At 53.1% G+C, this 20,174-nt stretch overlaps 1 protein-coding gene across 6 annotated transcripts in view; it reads right to left on the bottom strand.

Moving 5' to 3' along the window:
* JADE2 (jade family PHD finger 2) overlaps positions 1 to 20,174 on the bottom strand; it is a 76,462-nt gene that overhangs the window by 30,613 nt on the left and 25,675 nt on the right. The window contains exons 1-3 of one of the 6 annotated variants that reach the window (XM_040971875.1): positions 10,102 to 10,191; positions 2,912 to 2,969; positions 939 to 1,033 (exon numbers count right to left, since the gene is read on the bottom strand). In XM_040971875.1, coding sequence (XP_040827809.1) covers positions 939 to 1,033; positions 2,912 to 2,969 — 153 coding nt within the window. In that variant the 5' untranslated portion in view covers positions 10,102 to 10,191. Of the gene's footprint in view, positions 1 to 938; positions 1,034 to 2,911; positions 2,988 to 9,819; positions 9,897 to 10,101; positions 10,480 to 20,174 lie in introns of those variants that run through there. The other 5 variants (XM_040971903.1, XM_040971885.1, XM_040971894.1 and 2 more) reach the window with 5 other exon arrangements.

Raw genomic sequence — 20,174 nt, 5'->3', positions numbered from 1 at the left:
TTTCCAATCCAGCTTTGCACTAAGGCAGCTGGGAGGCAGCAGATGATAACACAAGTACTTGGGTTCCTGCCTCACACAGGAGACCCTGATAAAGAGTTCCTGCCTCCTGGCTATTGCAGAATGAACCATCAGATAGAAGATTGTCCTGTCTTTCCTCATCACTGCCTCTCAAATACATAAATCCTTAAAAACAAAAGGAGGAGTATCCAGCCCAATACCTGACTGTTTAAGCAGGAAAACCCAGCTCAGAGCCTATATCCTCCAAAGTTCACCAACCCTTCTGTGCCCAGAGCCAGGAATGCCCAGTGGCACTGACAATCAAGATCTGAGAAGGGGCAAGATAGCCCTAGGGTATCAGCTTCCCAAGATAGTAATCAGGGTCCTGAGGTTCATTCATCTATCTGCCCACGCCAGTACCCTCCACCTGCTCTCACAAACACTCTGGGTCAAAGCAAGGCAGGCTGAAATGCCCATACACGACAAGCAGGCACAATCAGACATTCACCACTGTCACAAAGGCTCTGAGGACTCCATCCTCTTGACCCAGGGAATGCTGACAGCCTTAGCTCCAGGATACCCCAAATCCGACTGCCCTTAGTCCATAGCCACCGGCCAGCTCTGTGCGTGGTCACCCACCCCTTGCTCAAGCTTCTGTGGGACCTTTCACCAAGATATCAAACCAAACCACTGCCCTGGAACAAGCACAATAAAATTTGTCCCCTTCTACAGCTTTTAGGAACATCTGCATAGCAAACCCCTGCAGGGTTTAGAAAAACCAGCCCTGCAGGCCCGATCCATCCTGCAGATTCCTCAGCCTACCTCTACACTAACCATGCATGAGGCCAGGACCCTCCTGTCTACACTCTCTTGACCCATGGCTCTCCACAAACCTCCCACCCTAGCTTCCTCTTTCCTGTGGGAAGCTTGGCGAAACCAACCTCGGAGGGTTTCTTCTCGTTCTGCCGGGGCCAGCCGGCCTTGGAGCTGCTGGGCAGTTTGGAGCATCTTGATGCTGACGTGGATGTTGCGTGACCTGCAGGAGAGAAGAGCCCTTTAGGGGCCCTGGAAGCCAGGAACAAAAGCCACCCTCACCTGAGGTTGAGCAGCCTGCAATTAAAGCTCCCCATTCAAGGGTTCAGGGAGAGAGGGCTTGGGGAGCACCTGGTAGACTGGCCCTGCCTCAGTTTCAGTCTCTCCATGGGTGGAGACAGAAGCCACCTTCGCTCAACAACCAGCAAACAAAGGCAGCCAATCCCACCCTTAGTGCTGACCTACCATGTGACCCCACACAAATCCTTGGTGCTCTCTGGGCCTCTCTTCCTCTGTGGCCCTGGAGAGTCACCAAAGAAGCCTTCCATGCCCTCTCCCCAACCTGCCTCAGGTCAGCTACTCACAGTCCACCCTGGGTTAACCAATGGGCAGAGTGTGCAGGAGCAGGACAGGACAGGGCCAGATACAGCTCTGAAGAGGACTATGACCAAGGCACTTACTAGCTTATCATTCCAGGCAAACAAGGCATCTTGCATAGCCTCAGTCTGCCCTAACAGAGCAAAGGAATAGCTAGCTCTCCAAAAATACCCACTTGTAAAGTCGAAGCACAGTCTGCAGCACATGGTGCTGCCTCGATAAGTACCAGCTGTTAGGACCAGGATCTGAGGCCCTGGCTGGACTCCAAGGTTGTGGGCTCCAGGCCCATGAGTCACAGGAGCAACAAGGAGTACCATGGTCAATCCTGAGGCTTTGGCACCATGGGTGGGCCTGGCCCAGGCCTGATACAACATTAGGGCATGGCAGCCCATGAAAGCACCCCTGCAGGTGCCTTGCCTTCTTCAAGGAGTCCTTGGCCTGCATCACAGTGAGAAGCAGAGTATGGTTCTGGGTTCCTTGGAGCCAAGCCAGAAGGCCATGGGTTGCAGACCCAGAAGGCCGGACACTAGATCTCCTGTTGCAGGGAGGGCATGTTGTCCAGGAGGGCCAGAGCTGCACAGGTACCCACTGTCCAAAGCACAGCAGGGATGACCCAGAGGGAGGCCAGGGCCAGGGCCTGACCAGCTGCCCTAGGGCATTTTCTGCTTTGGTTCCTGGGAGGCAGGAGAAGCCTCAGAGATCTGTCAGCCCTGCTTGTTCACCACGTGTGTGGACATGTAGGTCTAGTGGTGCAGGCTCTTCCTTAGCCTGGATGCCCACAGGGCAACCACCACTAGGAGAGACCTTCCCTGACCTATCCTCTCTACCCACAGCCGATGAACTCCTTATTCCAACAGGCATGGGCAAGCCTGGCTTGCCAGGGCATCCGGGAAGAACCTCATGACCTCATTCCAAAGAGGAGCCCTGGCCTCCCTTAGCATCTCCAGATCTCAGAGGCAGCTGTCTGAACCGCATCTTTTCTCCAACTGCAATACAACAGCAGACCTGCCCCCAACACATCCAGCCAACGCGCAGGTCTCCTGCCAAGACGCCAGAGGGCTCAGGCTTCATGGACTTGCTCAGTCATTGTTCACCAAGCACTGACTGGGGACCAGCAACACACACAGGAGACCCAGCCCTGTTAGCAGGGAGCTCATCCATGTTCAAGAAATGACACACATTGGCTAGTTTGAGAGCAATAGGTGCTGCACCTGCAGGGCAGACTTCCTATAAGCAGGAAAGGATTGCTTGTTCTGGACAGCAAAAAGCTTAGGTGTCCAACCATGGCAACAAGCTGGAATGGAGGAGGGGACAGACAGCAAGGCCTTGGAGGCCATGATCAGCTGCAGGACCATTCTCAGCAGCAGCAGTGCACCCAACAGTACAGCCCCAGATGGTGTGGAACCCACGTGGAATGGCATTCCCACAAACCAGGGCCCAGCTATGGTCCTGATTATTACTTAAAATGCTTTCCCAGGAGGAGCCACGAATTGGAAGGCCTTACTGTCAGTAGTGTCGGAGTTGTCGCTGCTGATGGAGTATTTTCGCCTCTTCTCTTCCATCTGCAATAGAAGGCAGGCCTATTACACTTATGGACAGCCTGGAAAACCCCGAGCCTCCCAGACAAACCTCCCAGAACCTCTGGCCCCACACTCAATCCGGTGCACCTGGCCTGCTTCTCTGCCAGCAGGACCCTCTTCCCACCTACCCAAGCCTTCCAGGGTTGGGCAGGCTCACAGGGGGCTGCCACCCACATGAGATGCGAAAGTGCTGGCCAAGTGGCTTCCTCAGGGTAAGAGATGGGGTAGAGGGAAACCAGACAATGGTACAAGCTGCGGGACTCAGGCAGGAACATACTGTTGGCCCTGACTGCTAAGCATGTACTGTTGCGGAGAAAGGGGATGGGGAGGGGATTGCCCTGGGACGAGATGCAGGGACCTTGGTGGCTTCCCTTTTACAGATGAGGAGGTCAAAGCTCAGGTCAAGTGACTTGTCCAAGATGACACAGCTTATTATGTGATTCAGGAAACCATGCTTTTGACCTTCAGACTTCCCTGTCCCTTGCAACAATCCAGCTCATCCTGCCTGGCCCTGCCGGGACACCCCCTTTGTTTCAGCCATCCTGGTCACAAAACCTGCTTTCCTGGGTTCCAGCAGAGGAGGTACTTTGAAACCAGGGTCTCCTGTAGAACTGAAAGCAGGAGCAGGGGGTGTTGGGGGAGCTGAGTTCATCCCCGGATCAGGGACCTTGCGGAAGACAGACTCTCCTCAGAGAATGCACACTGACTGGATCTGTATTTTCACGTAAATCTGAATTTAAGATGTTGGCAACTGAATCCGAATTTTTGAAACACTTTGACAGGGCCAAATAAAACATATCCATGGGCCAGAATCAGCTGGTGAGAATAAATGAAAGCCATAAAGCTGTGGCTGTGCTGATCCCAGCTGTGCCTGGAGCGCCACAGAGTGTTCATCACCACAAACTCTGCAGCCTCAGGTGGGTTCAGCGGCACCCCTCCTGTCAGCGCTCAACTGGTGGGGTGGGGCTTGGGAGTAGGGCTGTAAGCCTGGACAACAAGCTAAGGCCTCAGACCAGAGTCCTTGGATGTCCACATCCCTTTCTTGAGGTTGTGTGCTATTGCTCAGGGAGCAACAGGTGACAAGGGGTGAGTGTGCAGACCATGGTGCACACAGAGCCTGTCCTCCATTGACCCTGCCCTCTACAAGACACACAGTGTCTCAGGTTACGACTCCACTGTCAGAGTGGCTACACACAGGCTGTCATTAAGGAGCAGGCTTGGTGGCTTCCTTGGAATAATCATGGTACTGCAACAGGAAGCCACTGGCTGCTGGGGAAAAGAGCCTCTTTCCTTTGAACCAAGTCTATCCCAAAGGCTTCCATACCTCACCTGGGCCCCTAGTGTCACATAGCTAATAAGCACCCCCACCAGGAGACAGCCTAATGCCCCTAACCCACTAGGTAGGGCTGTTGGTACCCACACTTCATCTTGGTCTTCCCTTCCCCCTCCAATCTCTCCAAAGCAAAGTCTGAACTGGGAAATACCTCAGCATTGTAAGGCACTGGCCAAAAAAAAAGACTCTAAGAAAGAAAGGAGCCCCTACTCCCAGCCCTGGCACCTCTCCCAGCTCACCCCCTCACAGAGACACAGACGGAAGTGTGGGCATCCTGGAGTTCCCTCCACAGCCACCCCCTATCAGGTCCAGAAGGCCCTCCCCACCCCAGTCCACCCTCCACCCCTCACCCCTGTGGCTCTACTCTCATTGGGGCAGTCCAAGCCAGTGCCAGCTTTTGCCTGGACCCCTTGTTTCTCTCTTAGGCTACAACTGCCCTCACCCCAACCCAAGCCACACAAAGCAGCCTGAGCAACCTCTTGACAAGGCAGAAATCAGTGCCCCTACTGTATGTCTTTCAAAGGCTTCCTGCTGATCAAAGCATGCATCACAAGCTCCTGACCACAAGACCCTTTGCAAACCGGCCCCTGCCTGCCCAACAAGTTTACTGTGACTGAAGGATTCCCCAACCTCACTACTTCCCAGTCACCTCAGCCCACCTCCAGGCTCTCCCTCCCCTGCTCCCCAACCCCCTGCCCTGAACATGTCTGTCCTTTGTGTCTGACTCCTTCAAGCATGGGCTTCAAGGTCACTGCTGCCATAATGCCCATCACCCTCTCCAAAGAGACCTGCCATGCTACCTTCAGAAGCTTCAGTGCAGCTGTCACAGCCTGACTTGTTGGGTGCCCTGGTCGTTGGCAGTGTCTGTTCTGCTGGGTCAGCAGTAAGGTCTCCTGTCCAGACCCCTGCCCCAGAAAGCCTAGCACAAAAGAAAGGCTGCTGGGTATCCCTTTGTCCTTTCCCCTGCGTGGACGGGTGTAGTGACCACACAGTCCAGCAGGCCTGCCTGTGGCCTGCAGGAACAAACAGCCCAGCCTAGGCCTCAGTCCTGTTTTTGCAGCCTGCTTTTCCTATGCTGACCTCCCACATTTTCCAGGAGGCTTTATTTGGTCGGGCTCCTGGCTAATGATCAATGTCAACCCAGTAATAGGGCAGCAATTTGGTGGCAGCTGTTTCTTGGCAGCACCAGCCAATGGTCTTGGTGGGGGCCTTGGGTCTGGACTTGAAATATCTACACTCAATGCCAGCCCCCTTTAAAGACCTCTCTGCAAATAAACTCAAATAAACACCCTGGGCCTCCATTAACGCCCTTCCAACTGACCCTGGGAACATTGGTTCTTTCAGATGTACTACTGCAGCCACTCTCAGGGCAGTTAAAACACCCCAACTCAGCCCCTAGTCTCTGCTTGGGGGGTGGGGAGGAAACCAGGCCTGCCCTGCCCACCACCACACACAGCAGGATTTCATCTTCCTCCTTAAGCCTGAGTGGGTGGGGGCCAAGGGGGCTTTCAAACAGGCAATTTACCATTCCAGACACAATCTTCCAAAGAGCAACAAAAAACTTGGCCTGTCTGAGGCAGCCCGTGAAGGCATGTGTGTAATAAGATGTTAATACAATTTAATGATATTTCAGCTAGAAAACCTGTCCTCAGAGCCTCCTTGTGTTGTGAAAGGCCAGACATTCAGAAAACAAGAGCTGCACACCCCTAAATCGCTTTAAACTGGGGTCAGAGCTATGTGCTCTCCTATCTCTCATTAACTTTAATGTCTTCTCAGGGACAATAATTGGAGTTACAAAAAAGAAAAAAGAAAAGATTTGGTGCACATCGATTTGTGAGCCACCACTGGGCATCCTCAGGCCTGCTACTTGGAGCTGAAATCCTCCAAAATCCATCATAGCCCACCTATCACTTGACCCAACACCCCTAGAACATACTTCCCACTCCCGCCCTCCAGATCTACAAGGGCATCTGGGGAGAATAAAGGGGACTTTGTCTACTCAGCCCATTCTTCACTTGACTGGGGGAGTTGGGGAGTAGGGGTGTTGGATAAAGGAGGGATATAAAAGCTCAATCCTACTCCACCAGGCAGAACCCTTTGGAGAAAGGAGCTGGCTCTCTGGCTCAGCCAGAAGGTCTAAGCTGTGTCAGAGGCCATTGCCAGGTCATTAATAGTAATGGAAAGGGTGGCCGGTACTAACCAAAAGCTGATTGGACATGCTTGGCTTTGGACTTTGTCTTTTTCAATACAGCAAAGAAAGTGAGGCATAAGGCCATCACCATAGCTAGTAAGTACACAGGTAGAATTCAACCCTGGGCTGTCTACCACAAAGGGCTAAAGCTCCCCAATGTGTGGGTAGATGTCTCAGATTCTCACAGCTTGTTCAGGAGGAAGCCCCCAGGACCAATTTCATTGGTCCTAAGCTTTCAGCTGAGACCTGCAGTAACAAGCGTTGCAAGCCAACACAGCAGTCAGGGACAGCCAAGGGTCCCCACCTCCATCTCTGAGCCAGCTCCCTTCCATAGCCCATCTGTAGAGGTCCTCACAGAGCTGGAACAAACCTGGCCTTGGAGCCTGTGGTCTGGGCCTGGAGCATGCGACAAGTACATCCATGACTAAAGGGAACAAAGTACCTGTTGCAGTTCAAGGACCTGAGACTCACTGTCAGAGGCCAAGCTGCACCTGGACCCTTAGGGAACAGCCAGCCCCCTCCCCCAGCGAGGGACAGCTAAGTGGAGGAGACTTGTGACAGCCTCTTGGATCTGTGCTGCAGGCTGTTTGGCCCAGCAACTGAGGGAAAGCAGAGGCATGTTGGACGGAAAACACTGCGGAAACTCTGGCTGCATCCCGAGCCCAAACAACTCTGTCCTTAAACACTTCACCTCCAGAAGTGCCCAAGAGACCCTGGGCCAAACAGTCTCAAACCCAGCGTTTGCCGGTAGTCCTGCCACCCAGGCCAGAACCTGCTTCCCTCCGCAAGGCATCTGTTGTGGAACCAAATGCGTCTCTTGCTCCGAGCAGCAGCCAGCGGCCAGCGGCGGCACTTGGGACAAGCAGGAGGGCTCCACATCAAACATGCCTTTCTTCCCTGACCATGCAAACTTTCTCAATAAATTATTTGCCCTCTTCGGATCAAAGCCTGTTTTTGCAGCCTGTGACCTAAAAAGCAAATAGCATCTCTTAAACATGAAAGCTTTCCTCTCTGCCTGGGTTAGGTTATTACTCACCCCGCCCCCTCCCCAACCTCCGGGCCAGTTATTCTGTTGTTATTTTCCTCTTCTTCCCTGTTAGAACACCCTGCGAGTCCCAACTGGCTAGAGGCTGATGGGAGCCATCATCCATAGGACCACCAGAGGAATGGGGGCATTAAGGTGAGAAAGGAAGTCGCAGTACTGGAGCAGCCAGCATCCCAGGAACCACAGTCAGATCTGACTGGCAGCTCCTTGCTGGAAGCCTTACTGGGAATCCCATAAAGTGAAGGGCGGGACTAGATGCCACTCTGGCATCTAGGTCCCAGCACTCAGTTTCAACGTTAAGGGGTGTATGTCAGGGGAGGGTTCCTCCACCAGGACTCCTCAGGTTCCAGGAAGACAAGGGAACAAGTCCCACACAGTCCCACTCCAGCCCCTCCTGCAGGGCTCAGTGTACCAACAATGACCTTCAGACGACCCCTCCCCCTCGATGTCCCACTCCATACAAACTGCTCTGGCACAAAACTTTGTGTCTTGGAACTGCGCTGGTGAGCCTGGGGTGCCAGGTGCAGGGGTGAGGCGTAGGCATCTGCAGCAACCCGGAAGGGAGGGGGTCCGACTGCAGTGGGCCCTTAGTTCACAGTAAAGGAACCGGCGCCACCCCTACCCCGCCCACAGCCCCCTGGCATGTGGCCTGTAACCAGGCTCGTTTAAAAAAAAAATAAAAGTGCCCCGGCACTGACTACCGAGATCCTAAGGGGCTGACGCACCTCCAGCCTGCCCCTGGAGGCGGACCGTGGGACTGCAGGCCGGAGGCGCGCCGGCGTGATTCCGACCGCGGGAGCCGAGAGGAGGAGCCCGGGTGGCTGCGGGGGTCTCCGGCCCAGGCGAAGGAAGAGCTAGATGTGGTTTGGGCGCGGGGCAGTGCTGGGAGGTGGGTGGGTTGAATGCCCAGGGCGGAGCAGGAGCCAGGGAGACACGGCCTGGGGCGACCAGGCCCTCAGGGAAGTGGTTGGTGGGGTGCGGTGGCCTATGTGTAGTAGGGGGACAGGATTGGGTAGGGGGGCTGGGCCTCTGGAAGCAAGAGCTTCCCTTTCTCACTGACCACCTAATCCTATGGCCGAGCAGGCTCGAATCACAGGACGGACCCACAGGATGGAAGGGGGTATCTCAGGACCCCACGGCAGGGCGGGAAGGCATTTTGGGGAACCTCAAGTCTGCACCCCGGGTGAGAAGGAGGAGGCAGGCGGGAGACGCTCCGCAGGCACAGGCGAGTGGGTGAGAAGGAGGGAGGGAGAAAGGAAGGAGGTGAGGCCGGGAAGATGCCACTGCCGGGGGCGGGGCGCGGCCCGGGATCCGGTTGAGGGACTGCAGCATTGCTTAATGGGGGCGGGGGCTACGATGTCACTCACGGGGTAGTAGGGGGGGAGTGGGTCAGGTGTGCAAGTCTCAGGCAGGATTCACCACTTGCCTGCATCTTCCCGGTACCAGCCAGAAAGCAGGGGCGGAAGCGGAGGGCCAGGGAAGAGGATGGGGGTGGTGGTGGCTGCGTAGCCATCCCCAGAGTGGGACTTGAACCAGCAGAGTTGGGAGAAGGTAAACAAGGGCCACGCCCCCTGCCGTCGCCCCGCGGGCGCGCACCCGCGCTCTGGCCGCTGCCGGTACATTTCCACTCTCCCAGTGCCTCTCCCCGCCGGACTCCCCCGCGGGCCCAGAATGGGGCGGTTGAGAGACCCCCGTTCTGCAACCCTGGCGACAGAGCTGCGCAGCCTTCTCACTCACCTGTAAAGGGTATCCCCCGCCTCTCCAAAAAAAAAAAAAAAAAAAAAAGCCAACTGTGTCTTCATTTGTGCAGCGCTTCCAAACCCCAGAGACGAGCATGCTGCCCCCGCGTGCAGCGCCCGCGTGCATCCAGCCCAGGGGAGAGGGGCCAAGAGGGTGGAGGTGGTGGTCCCCCCATCCCCACTCCCAGGTGTTGAGACTGGACTGGCTGCACGTGAGCCTAGCGTGGGGTCATGTGCACCAGCTCAGCCTCTGGTTCGGAGCCCGGTCGTGCTGCGTATCAACAAAATGAAACTCGGGGCAACCAGGAGGGCAGACAGCTCCGGGTTCTACAAGACCCCCACCCCACGGCCACTCGACCTCCCTTCCCCGTGCCCTTCTCGCACCGGGAGCCCCCTCTGCCCGGCCGGAGCCCAGCGAGACAAGTTAACAGCCTTAGCGCGCCCCCGCCCGCCAGCCCATGCCCCCCACGCCGGCCCGGGGGCTCTTTGCCGCAGTCATTAATAAAAGAGGTCGCCAGGCTCACCCTTCCAAAAGTTGTGGTTGCATGCGCCTTCTCGGCCTCCTCGCACCGCACTCTTTTAAAACACGACTGACCAACATGCGCAATCTCTCTCCCCTATGCTGTGAATCGCTCCCCCCCCACCCCACCCCCCGCGCTGGCTTCCTAGAACAGGCAGCCAGGAGAGAGAGCGAGCGAGCGAGCAAGAGGAGAGGGAGCAAGGAGGTCTGATAGATGTGTTGCAAAAACACAAAATAACGACGTGAAGATGCGCAGGGCCCATCCGCTAGGGGGGCTGGATCTTACCTTGCTCCGCGGTGGCCACCCGAGGGGTGCTGCCCCCGGCTACGCGCCGCAGCGGGGGAACTGGTGCGGGAAGGATGCTCCCCAAACCAGGAGCTCCTGGGGCCAGCGCGGGAGGGCGGGGGGCGCGCATCCATCCGGGGTCAGTCGTGGCGAAGGAGGCGGCCGGGCCCGCGGTATCCCGGCCCTGTTGCCCCTGCCGGGACCAGTAGCCCGCCGGTGCCCCTAGGAATGGGCACAAAGTAACTCCATGGACGCTACTCACCCTACCTCTTAAAAAAAATAGGCTCCAACTGCGATGGCCGCGGTCGGCACCATTCACCAACCCCCCTGTGTGTTTCTGTTTCTTTTTAAACCAAGACTTCCTTGTGATCTCTTTAGAAAAAAAAAATGTGTTGGGGGTGGGGGTGGGGTGGGGGCGGGCTGGAGGCGCAAGAGAGGGGGAGTAGCTACTTTTTTCTTATTCACTAGGATCTCCGCTTCCAACACCCCCCAATCGCCGCCGCCCACCCCCCCCCGTCTCCTCCTCCCCCCAATTGCTGGGCCTCTAGGCGGGTTCAGGTAGCGTGGTGGGGGCCCTGGGGTGGGGAAGGGGGAAGGGGAGGCCCCCCGCTGGCCGGCTGCACCCTCAGCCCGGGCTCCCCATGGACTCCGGGGCGCCCCCAGCCCGCCCTGTCCCCAGGGCCAGGCCCCAGCGGCTGCTGCGCCCGTGCAAGTCCCATCAGGTCTGCTCACACTTCGCACACTCACGCGCGTTCCCCGCCCCTCCACTCTCTCGCTCACACTTTCTGTTCACACCCCGCCCCCTTCGCAACCCAGACCCGGGCAGCGCCCCCCGCAACACGGAAAAAAAAAAAAGCAAGCTTATACTTAAAAAATCTTTTGGCGCCATATTAATGACGTACTTAAAATTTGCCATTTCTCCCTGCGTCAAAAAGACGTTTCTTTGCAAATAACAGCCTGGAGGCGACACTCGCGGACAGAACGTGGTTTGCACAGTACCCCGCCCCTCAGGGGCTCCGGTGTTGGGAGACCCTAGCCCTCCACCCGGTTTCGGAATTGCTGGTTTTAAAATGCGAATCGCAGAAATCGTGTGGCGGTTTTTGCAGCGCCAGAAGTGAACAGAAAGTGCTGGCAAGGGACTGAGGGTAGGGGCGCGCAAGAGTCTGGGGGAGGGGGCGCGGCCCTCCGCCCCCATCCACACCGACTGCAAATGAATGGGGGGGAGAGAGGCTTGAAATTGTGAGCAACATTCAGGGGAGAGGGGCGGTCCATGCAGAGGGTCCCTCTCGGGCTTGTCGCCCCCTCCCCCTTCTCGGGTGCCTCCTGGCGCCCGGCTTGCTCCGCATTTCCGGGGGGTGGGGAACGCGGTGTTGGCTGGGTGGCTGGGTGGCTGCTCGGCTGCTCCTCTGAACCCTGCAGGAGTTTCCCTAGGGGCAAAGCCCCCTCCCTGCTCGTTCCTGCCATTTCCCCCCACAAAGGGTTAACAACCGAGGGGGCAACTTCCACGAGCTGGCACTGGGGCAAGGAACCGGGGTGCCCCTCTCCCCACCCTGGACCGCCTCGCCCCTCCTCCTCCGGCTCCACTTCCCGACTTGACCTTGTGGTGCACAAACAGTGCGCTCGGATCCTCGCAGTTTCTGGAAGAGGAGCCTCTGCTCGCCAGGCGGGCTGCTCGCTGGCTTTTGGGCTGCTTCCCGGAGCCCGTGGGGCCACACCCACCCAGCCGGCTGCGCCCGTGGTGCTCACCTTTCTCTCGAGGAAGGAGAAGGGCTGGCCTCCTGGGTGGGGAGGGGCGGGGGGGGGGGGGAGACAAGCTCGTGGCTCCTCCGAATGCCCGCGGCTAGGGAGTCCAGGGTCTGGCCTTGGAGTGGAGGCTGCTGGGGGCAACGAAGAAGCCTTCCAAGCATCTTTGCCAACTCCCCCCGCTGCCCCTTCCCCCCCCCACTTGGCTGGCCCTCAAAGGTGAGCCAATAATTCCTTTCACTCACCTTCGGCTCTGGCGGCACGTGGGTGAGTTGTGCACCAGGCTGGGAGTTGCCCGCCCCCCCCCCAAGACTGAAGGGTGTTTATTCTTCTTCCTCATGCCCCCCAGCCCCTTCCTTGGAAAGATAAATATTCAATTTACATAAGATGACATTTATGTGACAATTAAGAAGATTCCCCAATGGAATGTTGTGAACACATTTGCTTATAGTAGAAATAAATCTAATAATAAACAAACTCATAATAACAGCACAAATCCTCTGACAGGGTGATTGTCTGCACAACAAAGAGGGGGATGATGGATGCTGAAATAAGCACTTTTTACGACAGGAAAGAAATGGGAACGCAAAGAGACTGCCTTGGCCTTCATTCACAAAGTCTGGAGAAGTTGGGGGACTGGTTTTACTCCCAGTTAGACCTGGCTCTGGCTCTCTGGCCAGCGAGTAGGATCCTTGCAGGCCAGGCTCAGTGCCTGGAACAGGTGTTGCAGGCTGGGTACGGGTAGCACTACAGTTTGCTACCTGGATTCTAACCCCAACTTTGCAGCTGGGAAGCTGTGGGGTGTCAGACGACTGACTTTCTCTCTCCAGTCTCTCCTCTTCTGTAGGATGAAGGATGAGTTAGAGGGTTCCTGAGGTCAGATGTGTGTCTGCATGTGCACACGCATGCACACACAGACATAAACATGTCCAGGTGCATGTTCACCAAGCCAAAGCCAAGCCTGCCCCAGGTTGGGCAGTGGGGTGGTACACCATGAACTTCAGTACTGCCCCATGCCTGCTGGTTTGATTTTCAGTTCTGAGGGGTGACAACACTCTGCAAAAGCTCTCAGCGGAGGAAGCCAAGTCCAAGTGGACTTGATGGTCATGGTACAGTCTCAGCCATATGGGTAGAGTACACGTGGCGGTGGCATTGGCAGAGGCGCAATTTAAGAGAGCGGTTCTGATTGGGTCTATTGGCAGTGTGTTTACATAGAGAAGGGGGCAAGACAAACTCCTCCTAATAGCTGGCAGGGCTCTATCAATGGGAATGAGAAAAAGCCTTGGCAAGCAGCTAGGAAAAGATCAGAGAGACCCAAGAGGAAGGTGTGCTCATTTCAAGATTGGCTTTTGGCTTTAGCCTGGCCTAGTCCTGAGTTGCTGGCACATGGGAACTGAACTGGAGAGTGGCAGACGGGTCTCTCTGCCTTTCAAATAAAAACAGACATGCACAGTTTTAACAGTACTTTTTCTTTGACATTCCATCCTCATTTTACCAACAGTCATACTGAAGTAAGTGCTGGCACAGTTGGTCACTAGGTCCATTTGACCTTCAGACCTCTATGCTCTCCATGTGACTACTGGCTTGACCGCAGCAGGAAGAACTGGTTGCTGTCACTTTGCCTCTGAACTGGCTTCCTGCCTTGGGGTGAGAACCAATCCCCCTCTCCAGAATCCCAGGGATTGCCTCTTGCCATAGGAATCCTTGAATTTCCAGAGCTCTCTGCTACAGTTTAAGGTTAACCTTGGGAATGTTAGCAGAATGATAACGATAAATCTAATTATAACTCCTTAATCTTTATTAGAGGTCTCACCAATTATTCATTAACTTTTCACAGGAAAAAAAAAATCGGAAGACACAGTAGAGTGCTTGGAGGAGGAGCCACTCAGGCTGTTCTCCACAAGTGTCTGTTGGCTGTCTCGTGTCTACAGGGCACCACTGTCAGTACTGAAGACAGAACTCAAAATAGAGAAAAATGCCAGTCCTTGGGGAACTTACTTTTTAGTGGGAGGAGATAACATATTTTTAAAAGGTAAAATAAAATAAAGATACGTATGCAGGTGATTCATTGCTATGGAGAAAAACTTAACATGGGTAGTAAGCAGTATGGAGGTGTGATCTGGGCTGGAAAAATGGCTGTCAAGGGAAAGGAAGATCCAGAGAGCCTGCAGAAGCTCTTAGAAACTGTGCCTTAGGGAAATACCATGTGTAGATTTCAGAAAGTATTGTATCCACATAGACATTTTAAAATTTTGTTTTCCAGAAGTCTCTCAAATCTGTGGGTCACAGGCACCATGCTCCCTCGGCCTGTGTGTCCTGATACCATAGTTGAGAAAAGAATTGTACCTTTTTCCTAATTTAAACTGAGCATGTTTTTTCCTTATGAATACAGATAACAGATCAGTGGTGTTGCCATCACCCATGGTATGGTTGCTAGTAAAAATCAGATATTGTATATCACTTCAAAGTTTATGCAAATATCTTAAGATGCCATGATATTCATCACTACTTCAAAATTATGCTGCTACTACTTGTAGCTTGATGAATTTATAAGACATGTATATTAGCTACTTCACAATTTTAAGGTATTTTGAGAGTCAGCTTGTTTTTTTTTTTTTTTTTCAGTCCTCATGGAATTTCTCTTACAGACTTAAAGGTATTATACTCAGGAGTCTATAGGTAGTTCAAAGCTGTCCTTGGTATACAGGAAAGATGAAGGATCACGGTCCACAGACCTCATGAAGTAGGCAGGCTCTGAGTTAGAAGTGTGTGAAAGCAGGAGCTTGTCCTTCGTACCCTGCACCCGCGTGAGAGACCTGGAAGAAGCTCCTGGCTCCTGGCTTCAGACTGGCTCAGCTCTGGCCGTTGCAGCCACTTGGGGAGTAAATCATCGGACGGAAGATTTTCCTCTTTGTCTCTCCTCCTCTCTGTATATAAGACTTTGCAATAATCTTCCTCTCTGTCTCTCCTCTGTATATCTGCCTTTCCAATAAAAAATAATAAAAATAAATCTAAAAAAAAAAAAAAAGGGGCCCGGCGCGGTGGCGCAAGTGGTTAAGTCCTCGCCTTGCACGCCCGGGATCCCATATGGGCGCCGGTTCTAATCCCGGCAGCCCCGCTTCCCTTCCAGCTCCCTGCCCGTGGCCTGGGAAAGCAGTCGAGGACGGCCCAAAGCTTTGGGACCCTGCACCCGCGTGGGAGACCCGGAAGAGGCTCCTGGCTTCGGATCGGCATAGTATCGACCCGTTGCGCTCACTTGGGGAGTGAATCATCGGACGGAAGATCTTCCTCTCTGTCTCTCCTCTGTATATCTGCCTTTCCAATAAAAAATAATAAAAATAAATCTAAAAAAAAAAAAAAGACTTTGCAATAAAAATAAATAAATCTTAAAAAAAAAGAAGAAGAAAGCAGGAGCTTGTGAAGGGCCTTGTAGGGCATCATTAGGGATTTTGCTGGAGTGACATGGAGGGTTTGGAACACAAGAGTGGATTAGTACAGGTCACTTGGCAAGTGTCACTGAGAACAAAGGGGACAAGGCTGAGGCTGGACCATGTAAATAACAAACCAGGTGACAGGGCACATGGATTGGAACCACAGCAGCAGCAGTGGAAATGATGAGTTCTGTGTCTAAATTTGTGTCTAGCGGGAGGGTAGCTCTGACAGAATTGGCGGGAGTATGGGGGAAAGCGGGATGTTGAGGGTAACTACAGGTTTTACGCTTAGGCATTAACAGGGATGGGGGAAGTGAAAACAGGAGGTTTGGGGAAAGAGGAGTAGTCCAGCACTGGACATGTTAAACTTGAGATGCTGGTTAGATGTTCAAGTGCAACTGTCTACACACAGGCAAACATGGTAGCCTCAGTTGAGGGACAAGGTCCGGATTAAAGATGCTTGAGAGTGATTAGGATAAGGGTGGTCTTTAAAGCTATGGGGATATTTGGGACGATCATCAAAGCAGTGAGCATAGACAGAGAAAGGATTCAAGGATGGCACTGGCTGACCCTGCAAGAGTGCTGGAAAACAAAGAGAAACCATTAGACATTTAAGAAGAAGCATCGTGTGAGAGAGGAATGTCCTCAGGAGGATGGGCATCCTTGTGTCCAAAGCTGCTGAGCGGTCAGGTGAGCTGAAGACTGAGCACTGATCACTGGGTTCTGCACTGGTGGCTTGATGAAAGTGATGTCAACTGGAGAGAGTTCAAAAAAATCTGGCAAAGTTTATGGCCGTCAAAGCCTATTCTGAGATGCCACCTGCAAATGAGATGTCCTGTGTATATGTTTATCTTGAATGTGCATAGAGATGGATAATCCTGAGGCTGTAAAAATTCAGTTCAGACAACTTCCTTTGAGGTTCTCTTATGAGGTAAGGTCATAACCATGGTCATGGCTGCTGCAGGTACTAATAAATAAAACGCAGACGGACTTCCCAGAGTTTTAAGACTTGCAAACAGATGACATGTCAGATACATACAAAACAATACATATGGCTTAAGTACACAGCCAACCTGTTTCCAGTGTAGTAGGCAACTTGGTGAAAAGTGTAGATTCTGCAGTCAGGCAGTCCTGGGTGTGAGTCCTGTTGTCACTTTGTACAAGCTGCCTGGCCTCCCTATGCCCTGCCTTACTCTTTCTGTGTACTAGGGATGCAATCATCTCACACTTTGAGTCCATCTAGGATGGGTGGTAACAAACAACAAAGCAGATTTCTGGGCTTTAACCTCAAAGATTCTGGGGCAGGGCCCAGGGAGTGGCACTTTCAACAAGCACCTGGTCATACCTAATGCCCTTGACCAAGAGCCACACTTTGTACAACACTGAGAGCATGTCCACATGGTTCCAAGAACTGGCCTGGCACTCAGTCATGGCTCATTAGTCAATGCTGTTCTCACTGGGAACAAACTAACTTGCAATTTATCTCTGGAGGCAGAGGTCCAGCATACCTTAAGCACCCTAAATTGAGAAAACAGCACAAGCTTTGTTCACATTCATGCATTGAATAGTTATTGAGTGCCTGCTATGTTCCAGGCAGTAGTCAGTGACTAGAGATAGAGAAAACACCTGATGCAATTATCTGAGTCATCAAAGTAGCTAGAAGCCCCAGATAGAGCTGGCTGTGCTCCCTAGCAGCCCGCCTCTGTACTGAGGAGGAATTTCTCATTTCAGTTCCAGTCCACTGCTTAGGACACTGTTATTCCAGTGACAACACACACCCAGATCACCCAGGATCCAGTTCAAGAGCACAGTCTGATTCATTATGTCTTGGGTGGGGCCTGAGAGTCTGCATGTCTAGCAAGCTGCTGGAGGCTGCTGCTGGTGCACAGATCACACTTGAAGTAGCTGAGTGCAGGGATGAGGAGAGTTGAGTCAGAAGGTCTGCCCTAGTTAAAGGGTTCCCAGAGAATCCCTGAGAATCCTGGAGGGAAGACATGAAGTTTGGGAAGACTTGCTGATGGCACAGATGCAAGTAAGGAATGCCCACACTTCCATCTGTCTCCTGTGTTTCTGGGATCCAGCCTTTACCCTTCCTTTCACCCATGGTCAGAGGCATGAAGTAGCTTCCTTTGAAAGAGGAAGAACATTCATCCTGTTGGTCATGCCATAAGTATTTCCTGAGTGCCCGCTCTGTGGCAGGCCCTGCAAAATGCATAACTTGGCATTCAGGAGCCTGTTGGGCTCCTGGCAGAAACTGCAGCTACCCAGGGCTGTGCTGGTGGCTGAGGACTGCTTTGGCATAATCTAGATTTGGCTCTTTCAGGGTGGACAAGCATGCCTGGGAGTGGCATCTCTCTGGAGCTCCAGCCAACCAGTTCAGAGCTGGGACTTGTCAGTCCCAAGAGATGTCTAGAAAATGTGCCAGCTAGGCCACCTGTCCCTTCTCAGACTCTCAGAACCTGCCCAGAGGCCAGAAGTGGCAGAAGGCAGTGATGCTCCCTGGGGTGTCCAAATGCTTCCCTAAAACCTGGCCAGCAGCCAGGAACTCCAGCTGACAGAGTTCAAATCTGAGATGACCGGCTTTGAACTATCGGGCCTGGCCCCATCCTGGAACCACCAAGAACCAAAGGCATGAGCTGTCAATGAAGCTGAGCAGCATAAACAAAGCCCTTGGCCTTCCTCAGGGTTCCCAACAACTCAAAGCACATCTCTCTCCACGTGATAGTCCTCCTACATATTTACTAACAAACTTGAGGCACGGCAGAGGGGAGCACATGCACTCAAAAACACCTACACAGACAAGACTCAGTGCTGGGACAGAGCCAGCTCCTTAAGTATATGCATGATGATTGGTCAAGGTCAAACAAGCCTACTGAGAGGCCTGGGCCTTGGAATGGCCAAGAAGAATTCTTGAGACAAACCTGGAGATGAATGGACAGGCAGAGGGTGACTCAGAGGACACAAGGGAGGAAGGATGCTGTCTGCCTGGCCTTCAGCTATGAGTGATGTACAGGGCAAGATGCCAAGCCCTGGGGGCTCCTGCTGTGGAGGGAACTGATGTGCATTCACAAAAGTCTTTGGGGGAGTTGCTGGAGGGAAGCAGGGAACCTCCAGTTGCCCCAAATTTGAAGAAGGGTATGAGCAAGTGCAATTCTATTCCCAGGAATCTCCCCCAAGGAGATTTCCCCCACGATGTGGGCACAAAGCCTATGGTTTTGTGTCTTTTTAAAATATATACATAAAACGAAAAGATTTATTCAATTGAAAATCAGTTACAGAGAAAAAGGGAGAGACTGAGAGAGGGGTCTTCTTCAAATGGTTCCAATAGCTGGGGCTGGGCCAGGTCAAAACCTGGAGCCAAAAGCTTCCTCTGGGTCCCCCAAAGGGGTGCAAAGGCATATTAACAGGGAAGTGGATAGGAAATGGAGCAGCAGGAACTTGAACCAGTCCCCATATGGGATGTCAGTATTGCAGGTGATAGCCTAACCTAAACCTGTTATACCCTAAGGCCAGCCAGACAGAGCCTGTTTAAGAACAGTCAGTTTGTGTCCTGACTGCTCCACTTCCGAGTCCAGTCCCCTGTGTATGACTTAGGCAAGCAGCAGAGGATGACTCAAGTCCTTGGGCCTCGAACCCATGTGGGAGATCCAAAAGGAACTTCTGGCTCTCAGCTTCAAACCTGCCCAGCTTCAGCATTTCAGTCATCTGAGGAGTAGACCAGCAGAAAGAATATTTCCTAATATATATATTCCTTCAAATAAAATAAATAAATCTTTTAAAAAGGCAGTCATCATAGGGTCTCCATCATGGTGTAGCAAGTCAAACTACCAAATCACCACCTGTGACACCAGCTGCTCTGCTTCCATTCCAATGCCCTACTAATGCACCTGGGAGAGTAGCAGAGGCCATGTGGGAGACCCAGACAGAATTCCAGGCTCCTGGTTTTGGCCTGGCCCAGCCCCAACTATTACAGCCATTCTGGGAGCAAACCAACAGATGGAAGATATCTCTTTCTGAAACTCTGCCTTTTGAATAAACAAAATCTTTATTAAAAAAAAAAAAAGCAGGAAGGAGACACAGACTAGTCATGATGGGGTTATTTGTGACCATGAGAAGTTAGAAGCAGCTTTAACATACATCACTGGAGGTTGGATGAAGCATGGTACAATACAAAGCAAATGAAGTAGCCACAGAGGTCACATCACAGGACTTATGTGGCTGGCATGGCAAGAGGCCCCAAGAAAGGTTTGATGGAGCTAGCACATTTCAGGTGGTGTGCACAATCTGAGCCTGTTCCTGGTACAAACAAACTTGAACGCAAGGAGAAGCCACATTTTCAATCTGCACACAGGGACAAAGGAGGTTTGCAAAGTGAGACCCCAGGGCCAGAATGGCTGCTGCCCATATTGGCGTATGGTGAGAATGACTGGAGGGGAAGTGTTACCTGCTGCTCAGCAGCCCGGGCAGGGGTGGGGAGCATGAGCAGCCTGGGAAAGCTCCCCTCTCTGTTTGCTCCAGAGCTGCTTCTAGTGTGGGCCAAGACCACTCTGGATCTCTAGGATGCTTCACCTGTCCGAGTCTCAGATCCTATGGGCAGTCTAGAGCCTTCTCAGGGAGGCTTCACTTAACTTTGGCCTGCCCAGGCTTAGGAGGGACAGGCTGGGCATGAGCAGTCTGGCCTTCAGCTCCTTCCTCCAGTGTTGGGAGTCTTGTTTCTTCCAACATCATACTGGGCCAGCCTGGCTGCTAAGGCTGTGAAAGTGGAGAGCATTTGTTTTCTGATAGGTTCTGTATAGTTAACAAGATTCCATGGACTGGAGCCTCTGGTTTGGTCACCAGTGAGCTGAGTAGATAGACACTGCTGAAGGCCAGGGCTTGGGCTGTGGACCTGGATCTGTG

Source organism: Ochotona curzoniae, unplaced genomic scaffold (assembly GCF_017591425.1).
Source record: "Ochotona curzoniae isolate NIBS_2020 unplaced genomic scaffold, NIBS_Ocur_1.0 contig_1, whole genome shotgun sequence".
Taxonomy (NCBI): domain Eukaryota; kingdom Metazoa; phylum Chordata; class Mammalia; order Lagomorpha; family Ochotonidae; genus Ochotona; species Ochotona curzoniae.
Note: the sequence above shows the minus strand (reverse complement) of the source record. Positions and strands in the feature narration are given on the sequence as shown.